Here is a 14,805-nt window from a genome sequence, read left to right as displayed (position 1 = left end):
TCCATGACAATCATGTGAAGTCCTTAGTTATCATGTTGACTTTGTTGAATATTCAACCCGTATGATTAACGCCCTACTTTTCTGCACCAACTGGCATAACGAAGACTGCATACACCTGTGATGGGGCGAAAGAGGGGGGGGGGGTGACTCACAAAAGTGGAATATCCTAGGGCCTCTCTGAATCGAAATCCTGCACTGGATACTGATCGGGTTTTCGCATAGACAGTTTTCTTGTCGACCTGACAGACGTTCCTCTAAACAAGTGGAACCCTGGCTTAGATAATTCCCAGATCTTTTCTCGCTCGTACGCCGGATACTTCATTTTCATCAACCGTCATCTACACAAATCCGGATTACTTCACGAGATTTAAATGTATTAGAGAACACAAATATGAAACTTAAAACCACTAGTTTTTAATGCAAGAAAATGCCAAAATGTCACTATTAATTTAATCTCCAATGGACCAAGTGTGCAAATTATATAACTTTTCATTTTTCAATACTCCTATATCCTCCCGTGATCTTAAAATATATTGGTGTGAATTAATTTTTAGCATGCTGTTCCTTTTAAAAGGCACTAGTGTTTTGGAGTTTTGTAACTAAACCGACATCCAGTTTCCAACATGTGGGTTCCTATCAAAAATGAAAAGCTAAATAAATTCAACTTATTTATTAACAGAATACAAGGCCACATTTCTATTATGATTACCACAGAAAACCACGATTATGATTTATTTTTATGCATATCTTCCAAACGAACAAATATTTTAGTAAACAGGTACACACTTTAACAACGTTTGCCAGGCAAGATACGCCCACATTTTGAAAGAGATGGGTAGAGAACAAGCTAAAAGAAAAAGCCGGACAGCGGCACTGCGGTCTACTCTTATATCGAATACCAACTGTCAATTTGTACACGGTACCTCGGTTTTTCGTCTCATCCGAATGACTAGACAGCTGTCCTTGACAGGCCCCCGTCCTGCATCACTGACAAAATGTGAACGGACGGACAGGGGAGACATTATACGTCCACGTGATAAAATAAATGGTACCCATTCCAACAAAACTGACCTCTCGAAAGACATTAATTTTTATTAGTCAATATTAGAAAATTATTAGAAAATTACTGCAGTAAAAGTACAGTTATTATGGAAATACTAACATCACAGATAGTTAACTAGGTTGGTTAGATTGTGCAGTGATTTAGGTAATGTGTAATTAAACAATAAAAAGTCGGGGTAGTAAAATTTCCACAATTTTAACATTGTTTTGGGTGATAAATGTTTAAAATAGTCATATAAATAATTCTCAGTCTTTTTATGATGGTATGTAGAAGAGCGTTCAGGGAATTCGATGACGTCAGAGGCTCGCATTCTATCTATAATGGCTGCTGAGTCTTCTGTAAGAGTTTCATATTTGCCTATGTAATCATAGTGTACAATACATGGTAGACATAGTTTATGATATTCAGTCCAATGTTCGTTTAACGGCTCTTGTCGACTGGGATCTAAAATATACTGGACAAATTCACTGAATGTCACGTCACTGCCTGTTATAAGGGATTGCTCTTTTGCGTTTGGGCGATATTTTTTCACTATGCGTCTTCCGAATCGCTTATGAAAATACAGATTGCTTTTGCTGAGATTTCCAAATTTATTCCTGTAGGCCGATAATAACCGCTCAAAAGGTTCACGAACTATTACAAACTTAAAGTAATTTTTCAGTCTGTAGCGAATTTGTTCAGGATTTAAGTCACTCAGCAGCTTTATATGTTTGCCGTATGTTTTGTGAACGTCGAATGATTTTAACTGGCCGGGATCTGTTGTGTTCATTTTCCCTGACAGAATTAGAAACATACGTCTCCAGTTAGTTGAGGCGACTTTAGGTATTTGACAAAACAATGTTTTATATCTGTCATCATATAAAATGTTTCTAAACTGTGAAATCTTTGCGCGTTCCTCCTGTAACTGTTTACGTAACTTGTAACAATATTTCTCCATGTGAAATGTTCTAATGTCCGCTTCTGATGGTCGACTATTCGTCTTCTTGTTCGTCTGTGAAACAAATGAGAAAAAAACCCAAAAACAATGATTTACATAACTTTCACTTTTATGTTGGAAATGTTTGCATTAAAGATTGCATTGTGTAAGATGTAGATAAAGAGCTGACAATTCTCGCAATAATGGTTTAAAATAGATAATGAAAAGGGGATATATTGAATATTTAGGATGTAGTCTCGATTGTCATTGCTATTATTGTTACAATAATAAACAAGTCTCGATTAGCCACTTTTAAATTAAATTAAATTATTAATTGGCAAACGTGTTTCAATCCACAAACAATTGCGACCACCCGATGGTCTTTAGAGCTGAATATTGGCTTGGTATGTGAATAAATGTGTAATTAATAATTTATATAACATTTGAGAACAAAACAAAGACCTGCAGTAGGAAGACTTAACTCTTACATAATGCATCTTTAATAAAAAAAAATAAAAAACTTAAATTTAATGGGTAATGGAATTGTGTCGATTGCTATGCAAGAGAGGTGAATTTTGTCCGGACAGTCACATTTTCGCCTGCACTTCATAGACAATTTTACTGGTTCTCCCAAATTCAACGCACCACAGACACCTATCTACATGAATTTTGAAATTAATTTAATTATTCAGAAATTGCAGAGAAAAACACCAACAAAACCCCCATTTATTCAATTTTTCATGTCTTCCCGAGTTGTATGTAAAGGCTGGGATTGCACGTGTACCCTGTGTGGATCAGTAGACTTAAAGGAATAAAGAATTGACTGAACCTCTGAAAATCCTGTCATAAACTCTACTGGATATTTCTTACTTCTTTCTTTGATTCCATGCTCTGAAAGAAAAAAAAATATTGTTATAACAATAATATGTAAATACATTAGATACGGTTGTGTTTCGGATTTTTTCGTTATGAATATTCACCAAAATACGCGAAAGATTTGTCGATCTAGTTCTTGTCCGTTTTCTATAGAAATGTATCCTCTCCTCTGTTTCTTTCCGGTGAACCCCAACTCTTGAGACGAAAAGTCGAGGTTCCGTTGATATGCACGTAAATAAAACGCCATGAAGTATAGACTCGATCATTAGCAGGCGGGAACGCCGATGTCCGGAAAGAATTTCCATCATAGCACAATAGTATGTGGCCATCTTCATAATTATGGAAGAGTATCGCTGCCAATATTAAATGCTCTGCGACAATGTCGTTTCCATTGATTATATGTAAAAAGTACAATGTACAAAGTCCTAATATCGATATTGATAAAGTCAAAATACCTCTAAGACAAGAGTTAAATGTAAAACATCAAATGTTAAGTGTTCAATGACAAATGTTGTGTGGGAAAATGCTTTTTTTGACGTGTCTACATTTTACATTTCTCTCATTACATTTTACAGTTGAGCTCTGCCACATCCCATTTGTCCTTCACGCTTTCTACAAAGCAACTTTCGCACAGCATCAACTTGCATATGCAAATGTAGGATATCACGTGACTTATTAACATATATGGAAACCGGGCACAAGCACACTATAAGGATATTCACCACACGACAAAAGAAATCAAGCTGGCACACCATAAGAAACTATCTAGACGACCGTGCGTAATTTTGAATGTGCCAGGGAATAATTGATAGATTCAAGCAGCCAAAGAAACATACTTTCCAGTAATTTATAACACAATAACTGGAATTTCGTACTAATACCCGTATTTTTATATTTTAAACACCCCCACTCTTTCCGGTTTCTCTATAAAGAGTTGAGTAGCCTACTTCGATCCATTAAAAAAACAACAATATATAAGCATTGTGCCCAACAAATAAATAATATATTTAAAGAGAGGAATGACTATAAATGTTGTATGTATGGACATAGAGAATTTTTGATTAAGCACTGTATCTTTATTTTAGTTTAGTTTAGCCCCCCCCCCCCCTTCCTTCACTTCAACTTTAATCTTATTTTGTAAAGTTAAGCAAATATGAATGTGCCAGAAAATTATTTGCATATTTGAAAAGAGCAATCAGCGATACTTAACATGGTATCTGGAATTTCGTATTTAGACCAGTATTTTAATAGTGTGATATTTATTGGATTTAAATTATGAAAATACGATTGTACATATTTACAAACAGAAATGAATGTGATTTTCACTAATATGTAACATGATACCTGAAATTTCGTATTTGGACATTGCACAGCCCCCCCTCCCCCCCGTAATCATCATAAAGTGCCATCCAAAGTGTCAAGGTGAGTAAATTTTTATTGTGTGCTAGGCTGATTTCCTGTTATAGTGTCGTGAATATCCTTGTTCTGGCTTATAGTGTGCCAGGTTTCCGTGTATGTTAATAAGTCACGTGATATCCTTCATTTGCATATGCAAGTTGATGCTGTGCGAAACATGCTATGTTGAATGCGTGAAGGACAAATGGGATGTGGCAGAGAGCAACTGTAAAATGTAATGAGAGAAATGTAAAATGTAGACACGTCAAAAAAAGCATTTTCCCACAAAACATTTGTCATTTAACACTTAATATTTGACGTTTTACATTTAACTCTTGCCTTAGAGTTATTTTGACTTTATCATTACCGGTATTATGACTTTGTACATTGTACCTTTTACATATAATCAATAGAAAAGACATTGTAGCAGAGCATTTAATATTGGCAGCGATACCCTTCCTTACATAATTATCTGGCCCGTCCCTCCACTTCAGATCTCTAATACTATTGGGGTGGATACGTGTTGATAATATTAAAATGATAGTTTTCCGGGTGACCTTAATTTAGGCTAATGGCTTAACATATTAGCAACCTTTGACTTACATAGCCGGATACTGATCTGCCCTTTCACTGTTACGGTGTTATATTAAATTGTATTTCAGAAAGCCCAAGAGTATTTAGTCTATAGACTGTTCGTTTTCAGTATCCCGTACACATTTGAGTTTTCCTGAAGCGCTAACATGAATGACCCCCCCCCCCCTACCATGTAATGAAGGATTTTCCTCTTAAAAGTAATCATACGAAATATATAGTATGAGCCAGATTTTATAAGTTGCGCTATTGGTCTTTAGAAAGAAATCATAAGAAATACATATTAAGAGCCAGCTTTTATAAGTTACGCTATTAGTCTTTAACCGGAAGGCGAAGACAAGATGACAAGAACTCTCCCTCCGACATAGTTTTGATTCGCTATGAGTTAAAGGAGTTAAATCTCTATTCTTTGGCACTTAGAAATGGACACAAATGGATCGCAACTTGCAACGCATAATAATGTAATATGAATGGCATCAACTGATTTACATTCCATCGTTTCTGTTTTTACTGTGATTGATTTCTAATCGGTTATGGTCGGCGAAATACGCGAAGAGTCTAAATTGAATGGCAGTCTTTGGCGTCTGGTTATTCCAGCCTACATCGGTAGTATTCTCCCTCGGATATGTTTAGCCTCGTTCATTACAAATGGCACTCGAGAGCATTCTGGCACGCGATTCGTGTTCTGAATTCGTGTGAAAAAATGCGGCCAGTTTATCCTGAACTATAAATGGACACCGGAAGTATATCATACCTATTGTCATACATATCACTACCCAACAGGATCTACTACTAGTAGCATACGTTAAAGTTTCTATGTCGAACATCCCCAGAACTGGATTTTTCAGTAAACAAAAAAGCCCGTTCTTAGGGCATTAAGTGAAGAGGGGACACCATGTATTTACCATTGCCGGATCTACCATGGACAGTGCAGCCCCAGAGGCGTATCTATGGTATGGCAGGTAGGGCATGTGCCTGGGTGTCATTTGAAGGGGCAGCCACTGAGAGGTGTTGGCAGTATGACCATTCTCCTGCGTAAGCTAGGGAATTAGACCTAGAATTTTGTACAAAATCTGTGAAACTGAACAAAAAAATGACTTTGACCACAGTGAAAGCAAGGGGGGTACAATTGTAATTTTCACGTAATGCCATAATTTTTAAAAGATTAACAAAATTGAATTATATTTTTGAGATGATATTATGGTTAAGTTATCTTTTAAAGCATGGGGATACGATGATTAAACAGCGCTGCAATTCCAGTGCTGCTTGCGATTGGGCGCTATTTCCCGCAGACGTCACTGACCACCCACCATAAGCCGCAAAATTACAAATGACCTGGTTTACAAAAAGCCCCTCTGAGTTATCATTTTTTCTCTTGAAATATATTAAAAGATAGGTTCCCAGGCAACGCAAGATACGCCAACAGCAGCTTAGTATGCAGTCACAGTTCGACAGAGTCACACTTTTGAATTGTCTTATAATCCTCTGGTAGTATAAGACATCACCTTCAAAATGGGTTACCCTTACTGTTGGTTTTTTTATTTGTCGAATTACAGAGGCTAAGGCTTCCCCAGTCTACTGATTACACTATAACACGCGCTTGTTCAATATTGGATTTTAATATTTTGATGCTGCATGTTTATTATGATTGACTGATAAATACAATAATACAATACATTATGTAATTACAAATGGCCTGGTTCACAAACGACCACTCTGAACTGTCATTTTTCTGTTGAAATTTGTTACAAGATAGGCAATCTGATTAAAATATAGATCTATATTTCGTTTCGTTTTTTTATACTTTCGATTACCTACACTACATTAAGAATTGACAAGTTATAGCGATAGGTCACGTCAGGGGTCAAAAGACCGACTTATGACCCTATGATGTCAAACATTTGATCAACCAATCAGCATTGATGTTACTAGTGGATTACCCACAGTTCCGTGCAAAACACGCCTAAAGCTCGCCGTAACAGACCGTTTCATTGGCTTATCCCTGACACCATTCAGAACACGAGTTAAATAACAACTCTTCCAGATCCAAGTGTAGTAAAGACAAGTAAAACGAAATTTTGAACTATAAAAACGAATCGAAATAGGATCTGTGTTTTAACCAGATTGCAAGATAGGCTACCAGACAAGGAAAGATACACCCACAGCAGCTTAGTCGTCTGGCAGTCAACAAGGGTTGTCGCATATTAAGAGTAACAATATACGTCTACATTACTGCTTTGAATGATAAGGTACTTTTTAAAATGAAGAGCATGTAGCACACGGACCATCAGGGTATTGTTAAAACTAAGCAGAGATTATGAGATCTCTATTGGTGGCCTAAAATGGATTATCATGTGAACGAAAGGATTAAAAATTGCGTCACTTGTCAGTATAACGAAAGTCTGCTACTACGCGTATAGCGCCTATGCAACCCGTTAAACCTCCAGAAACTGCTTGGGTGAAACTTGGCCTTGATTTTGTGGGTCCAGACTATTCTGCACCTGAACACGAAAGATTCATGATTACATTAATTGATTACCGAAGTAAATGGCCAGAAGTTGCTTTTACCCGTAATATTATTACTACGTCTACCACAATTGCCTTCCTCGTTCGTATATTTAGCTGCGTGGGATATCCCAAAGAAATTGTAACCGACAACTGTCCTCAATTTAAATCTCGCGAATTTAGTGAATGTCTGCGTAAAAGTGATATAACACATAGATTTTCATATAATTATCACACCCCAAGGTAACAGTGAAACGAAAGATTTAACCGAATTTTGAGTGAAGTTGTCAGTTCAGTTTGAAAACAAAAACGTTACTACTGCTGTAACCGAATTTCTTGGTACTTATTATAGAGCAACGCGAGATATCACAACCGGTGAATCCCCATCTAACGTATTACACGGACGACATATATGCGTATTTTACTAGACATAATTGGGATTACACAACATCCAACTCCACTGTCCAATTCTGATATAGATCAGCGTGTTCAGATCAAACAAAATTCAAGTTAATCTTGCACAGATATTCGTAAAGGAAAATGAAATGAATGAATTTGAGTTTAACGTCCTACTATTCTGCTCCGAACTGGGCTAATGAAGGCGAGCGTACGCCATACAGTCTGCTATGAGGGAAATTTTGCCTGGACAGCGGCACTACGGCCTACTCTAATACCTAATTCCAACTGTCAAGGGATCTTTTACGTGCACACCAATGTGTACACGTCCCATTCGAACAACTAGACAGCTGTCCTTGCCAGGCCCTCCGTTCTGCATCACTGACAAGGGGGAATCTGGATGAACTTTCTAGGCCAATGAAGGGATCGAACACCAGACCTCCAGGCTAGCGAGCCAGCGTCTTACCCACTTAGCCACCGTGACCCCCATACTCGTAAAGGAGCAACTATTCGAACTTTTAACCCAGGTGATCTTGTAAGAATTAAAACGCGTTGGTATGTGCCTAAGGGCCATAGTAAATACACATACCGATTTCGAATTACGTTTAAAGTTGTTCAAAGTACTGTTATACTTGATAATGGTCAGAAATGGAATGTACGTTATTTATCTCCATTTTATGGTAATTATTTTCAAAGAGAGGGGGAAAATGATAATTATATATGTTCTCAAATACAAATAACGATATGATTATAATAATAATGAACTTAACGTTGTCCATCCAAATAATTTTCATTCTAGGGTAAAAACAAAACCAGTATGGTTTAAAAATGACATTGTCAGTACAAAATGAAATCGAATTGCTAGTTTTGTATTTCTTCCAGGAGAGGGGAAATGTGGTGTCTAGCTGTCACGTTAATATTCATATTACCGTACAATGGGAGATAACTCCATTCTAAATGTATATTGATCATGTGATATGTATGGCGTATAGGGCCCTGGAACTTGGAAGTAGTTCCAATGGCGGACTTCGTCATACAACCGAGGCTAGATGTAGGGTAGTGGAATCTGCTGAGGTTTGCCGAGTGAGAAAGTTTTATGGCGTGTATCAACCATGTTGTATGGTTGGTCAAGAATGATGAATAAAATCCATCGTAATCTTCCAAACAGTATTGTGTTCATTCCATCCACACTACAATGTAGGCTACATTTTTAATTTTATTAGATTTATCTGCTGCTTTCGACATTTTAAATTCGGTATTTGTGGCTCTGCGTTAAATCTTTCAGAAAGCTATCTTGTGGGTAAGAAAGTAGTGTATTTTAGTTAATTGTAAATCGTCGTCTGAATCTGTTTTGTCATCTGGGGTTCCTCAAGATTCTGTTCTGTTTGTTTACCCTTTATACGTCACCATTAGGTAATACTTTCAGAAAACATGGTCTTAGCTTTCATTTGTATGCCGATGATACTCAATTATATAACACGTAATTGTCCATTCAGTCTCTAAATTCTCGGTTCAGAGTGGCGGTGAAATCTATTATTTCAGTTCAGCAAACCAGTTCAATTCCCGGAAGAGATATCGCCGATAATATTATGTCAAACCGAGACATCATTGATCTTGTAATTCACGACATGTCTTCTGCATATATTGTCGAGATTGACCAGATGAAAGCCTTCGATCTGGTGGACCACGACTACTTAACGAAAATATTAAATAGTTTTGGCTTCGGTGCAAAATTCGTCAATAATATTAAGATATTGTATTCAAATATAAAAAGTTGCATTAAGTGCAATGGACATAATATTTCAAACTTTTTTGATGTTAAAAGATCTCTGCGACAGGGCTGTCCGGTGTCGGCTCTACTATTCGTTATAATATCGGAAACCCTTAAAGGGACAATAAGACTCTTGCTGGCTTGACAGCTCCAGAAAATAAAAAAATAGCCTTATTTTAAGTACCAGATGTGTTAGTGTCCTACCTGTTGTGTAAATTATCCATTAAATCCTATTTTACTTGTCCAGAGGGTTCAGAAATATTTTTAAATCCAAGTCACATTTGAAAAGCTTTACGTCAGGCTTTTCAAATCATTTAGTTGAATTTTTCCAATTTTTTAAATTAGGTGTGTTAAGATGAAATTTGTATCATCAATTAATTGGAATATTGTAAAGTAGTACAATTTGTTGACCAGAATAAAGATTGGGGCATGTTATACAGTTACAACAAGAGTGGTATTGAGCCTTTAATATGTCTATAAAAGACAATAAATTAATTACATTGACATGTGTAAAAGTTCAGGATTCAATATCACTTATCTATCAACATGCAGACGATACCAATGTTATGTTACGGTCGGCGACGAAGATTCGGTTATCCAGTGCTTCAATTCCATTTCGCGCTATAGTAGAGCATCGGGTGGAAAGGTCAATATAGAAAAGACAGCCATTCTTGGTATTGGAAATATTCAGTCTGATTTAATTACGATCAATGATATTCCTATAAATAAGAATTCCACAAAGATTTTGGGTGTATATCTTGGGGCCATTAAGGAACAATGTGAAAGACTAAATTGGAAGGAAAAATTAACGAAGATAAAAACTAAGATGTAGTTTGAAAATAGTGTGATGGTCATTTTTGCAGAATTCCTTGAAGATATTTGCAAATAAAGATTTGATGTGAGAAATGAAAAAAAGTACACTAATATTTATACACGGTTATTCGCCTTACTACAATAGAGGGGGTTTATTGTCCATTCGATCACACTTTCGATCAATCTGATCTGTGCTACAATATGTATTTAAAACTAAAAGAAATGATTGCACATACTAAGAGATGAAAACCGGCGACCAAAATTAATAGATCAGTTCCCAATGGCAGTAACTCGGGCAGTAATTATCCGAAATCCTTGAAAATATAGGTGTCTTCTACCTAAAGTAAATCGGATATTAACTTTAGCCTCTTAGGGCGTCCACAAGGTATTTCAAAGTGATCAAGGGCCATAACACTAGCAGTAATTATCCGAAAACCTCGAAAATCAATAGGCCTCTTTGTCTTTGACCTCGAACACTGTGTAGCCTATAACTTTAAAGTCCACAATATGTTTCAAAGTGAACAAGGGCCATAACTCTGGCAGTAATTATCGGAAATCGTTGAAAATCACTAGGCTTCTTTGTGTATAAATCTAAAGCTAAAGTAAATCGGATACTAGCTTTAGTCTCTAGAGCGTCCACGGACGGACGGTGCTGACGGAGGGGGCGACGACAATATACGACCACATTTCAATGTGGGCGTATAAAAAGGAAATGAAATGAAATGGGGTTTAACGTCCTTCTTAAAAAAAAGGGAGGATAAACTTGTTAATTAATAAAGTGGAAGTATGACCTAAAAACCATTATTTTCCAAAGTAATGTAAGTTTTGTTTCATTTCGAAAAATGAATTTTTTATGTTTATTTAGAATTACATATATTATGGGGGAATCAGAATCTTTAAAGTGCTTAGTAGAGCCTGAATATCCTTAACATAAAAATGCGGTCATTGGAAAATACACATGTCCACCTGCACTGATGTATTAAATGACTACTCTTGCATAATATTTATTACGGCATCAAGTGCACGGTGATCTCATTTCATGAACAGGGGAATCTTTTTTGTGTCTTTCGGATAAATTGATATTCCAGCACCAGCTTAACACATAATGAAATGAAGATGTTGGTATGGTAATCTATTGTACATTATGCGATAATAATACGTAATTCTGATTTTTATTTGGTTTGGGGGTTTTATTTTTAAATGGAAGTTATTTTACTAAATACGATTCTTTGCACACTGTATTGTAATTCATCTCCATACTAGGCCTATAATATATAATAATTTTTCTGGGTTATCTATATATAAAGTTATTTAAGACTATAAGTCTATATCAGCGATAAAAACAAAATGTCAATACGTTACCTTTTAATTGTCAGCAAATTCCAAACAGAGTATTGTCAACAAACACTTAAAAGTTGCTTATTTTGTGTTATTTCATGCATTTTCTATCAGCATCGGTCTATGTCTGAAACTTATTTTAACTGCATATACTTTCTACGAGTGACAAATGGAATTTAATTTAACCATTAGTGTTACTGTCGGTCAGAACTTACCTTTAGCTCCGTTCCAAATATAGTAAGTAATCGCCAATGGAACCAACACTCCCAAGCCAACAATGGCTATAAATGAGTGAAGCCGACGCATGGCTTATCTAGAATAATTTCAGAAACTTCTTCTTCAAATGTTTCTTCTCATATTCCAACAATTGTACGTTAATATTTCCATTTCTTAGCCTTACACGTTACAGAAACCCACATTTCAAAGCACATATTATCAAAGTTATGAAGTTTCAAGTAGACATCGCGTGTTTTCAACCTTCAACTCTCAGCAAGTCATCGCTGCCTCGCATCCCTGAGGAAATCACGTGACCTATAATTTGCACTGGCCTAGTTATCTACATGTTGTATGTATTAATTCCATACGAGAAGTGCGTGGATACTTTGATACGTCACACAACCAGACGATACCAATTTATTGGTGTGTCAACCAAATCAAATATAGGACCTAGTTCACCTAGTTGATATTATTGTTATCTATGTTAGCCTATTGCTAAATAAGCTCATAAGAACCGTAATAGTGTCGTAGTATCGTAAATTAAATATGGAAGTTTAAAACAAACTTTGACCTCTTAACAAATCTGTGTTCTCCTCAATGGCCTGTGTTTGACAGCTCGACTATCCCTTCCATACAATACAGATAATCATTGAGAGTAAATATTTGGGTCGATAACATTTGTTCTTAATAAATACCGCACGGATATGGATAATATTTGTATATACTATACACTCTGATTTTAACAGAAAGATCAGTTGTTAAGCAAGCTTTATTAATTTTTTTGTTTTGGACAATATTTCATTTTTTCTCCAACAGCTGCGTACACTCTAAACATAGCTGAACACATGACGCGTCATGTATGTTCTAATATTGAACACATAGGTCTATGTGAGATCTCAGTGGTTCTCAACGAGATCACCTAGTGTTCTAGCGATGTGTTCTGATCATGATGGATATGCTATATAATATCAAATCGTGTTTTATTCGTGTAAAAATGAATGAAAATTGTTTAATGTTACGTTTTGAATATCACAAATTAGAAAAGTAACATACAACACACACTACACCGCGTCTCATTTTCTCATCGACTACACTCATAAAATATGTGTAGCCTTCACATTAAATGAAAGTATATTCACTGTTAGTTGCTGTAGTTAACTTACACAATGTTATTTTTATATAAACAATTTGTTTTTTTTTATTTATCAATGAAAACAGTTATCAAAAAATAAACTGTTTTCTTGTCGGATTAAAATAGCACACTAGTGTTCATCTGGTGTTCTTTGGGAGAACACAATGTGTTCTGGTTTTTATGTATTTAGAGTTACCTACCCTTTAGAGCATGCGCATTGAATCCCGCGCTTTGTTTCAAGTTTGCCTTCAGACATTGTACCGTTTGAGTATATTATTTTGTGTTTAAATTATCAGGTAACTTTACCCCAATATGTAACGTATAGCGTAACGTTTATCGTGTATATGCTAGAGATAAGAAATGGAATAATTTTTTTTTCAAAAATATATGCTCACGGCAAGGGTTAACATTTTTTGGGTAGGCGCTGGGTTTGAGAAAATTTGATGAGCGGTAGACATGACAGGAAGTCACGTGACGCGGCGAAGTGTCAAAGAACACTAAGTGTTCTAACTCAGAATGCATTGTGTTAGTATACACATAAACTAAGAAAAGTTATCAAAATTGTCGGGAAGAAGTAATTTGTCGGGAAAAATGTTACCCCCCCCCCCCCCGTCACAGAAATCAATGAACGGTGTACAGCTATTTGTCTACGAATATGGACTATTTTTGTAATATATTTCCATTCTCATACCCATCGGTTTCATATATCCTTAGGATAGAAAACCGATGGGTTACGAGAATTTATATTTTGATGTTTGAGGTTAAATCTTAATATTGTAATAGGCTTATTAATCGAGTTTACAATATAAGAAAATATAATTCTCACTTTAAAATAGGAAATGTGAAGTACCTATGTGTCCTTTATGAATTTAAAGTTGTATTATTTGTGTATTATTTCAGGATGTATTGGAGAGTGATATAGCCGCAGTATTAAATACAAAGGAATATTTATTGCTTTTGATTCCGTGTTTTCGTCAATAGCAAAAGCGGGAGGTGTAATGGCTGCGGTATTAAAATTATTGGCAACATATTATATGTTTGATTTAGAGTATCCCATACCCTTTTCGATGGTACTGGGGATAATGCAAACCTTTGTAATGGAGGAGCCGTACAAAAAGGAAACCAGTAAAAAATATAAAACATTTATAAAATCACTGAGAAGTATATATAACAAATACCCAAATTATCAAGAGTAACATGTATACATGTATATGTATTATTAAATACATTTATCTATATTTCTAATTGTTTTTATTTAAATTTAGCCAAGAAGACCGTTTCTTTGATTTCAGAACAGGTCGTGTTCACAATATCCACCAGAACACTATTGTGGTGTTCTAAATCTGTTACATCCGTCCAATGTGTCCAAAGTGTTCTCAGTGGGGGTCTTTAGAACACACGCAAGGCGTTCTGAGAGTAGAACAGTAATGTTTTCTACTAGAACACATACCGTTTACAATACAGAACACTATGTTCTCTGACAGATCACGGGTGTTCTGCAAGCCTTGAGAACACATATGACGTGTTCATTATCTGTTACATTTGTGTGTTCTGAAAGGCCATTTTATGTGTTCATTTTTGGAACACTATGTTTATGAAGATAAACAGTGTAAATGTGAGTGTGGGTGGGTGGGTGTGTGTGTGTGCGGGGGGGGGGGGATTATTATGTATCGGCGACTGAATGAATTAATGAGGTAAAAAATGCCAAAATATAAGGGAAAATCCCAAATACTTAATATAATTATGAATATATCTGTGTATACGTATGATTGCTTTGATTCGATATCATAATA

The 14,805-nt window shown here is 35.8% G+C and overlaps 1 protein-coding gene and 1 long non-coding RNA gene across 2 annotated transcripts; one reads left to right on the top strand and one right to left on the bottom strand.

Moving 5' to 3' along the window:
* Positions 1-655: 655 nt before the first annotated feature.
* LOC126826714 (carbohydrate sulfotransferase 11) lies at positions 656-12,216 on the bottom strand. Its single transcript, XM_050555744.2, has 3 exons — positions 11,880-12,216; positions 2,809-2,870; positions 656-2,054 (listed from the first exon to the last, which is right to left on the bottom strand). The coding sequence occupies exons 1-3, from the start codon at positions 11,968-11,970 to the stop codon at positions 1,164-1,166; spliced, it is 1,044 nt and encodes a 347-aa protein (XP_050411701.1). The 5' UTR covers positions 11,971-12,216; the 3' UTR covers positions 656-1,163.
* Positions 11,351-14,250, top strand: LOC126826728 (uncharacterized). The gene is made up of 2 exons (XR_007682369.1): positions 11,351-11,448; positions 13,913-14,250. It is a non-coding gene; the product is annotated as an uncharacterized LOC126826728 (long non-coding RNA).
* Positions 14,251-14,805: the final 555 nt, after the last annotated feature.

The sequence above is a fragment of the Patella vulgata genome, chromosome 7 (genome assembly GCF_932274485.2).
Source record: "Patella vulgata chromosome 7, xgPatVulg1.2, whole genome shotgun sequence".
Lineage (NCBI taxonomy): Eukaryota > Metazoa > Mollusca > Gastropoda > Patellidae > Patella > Patella vulgata.
This window is presented reverse-complemented; position numbering and strand designations above follow the sequence as displayed.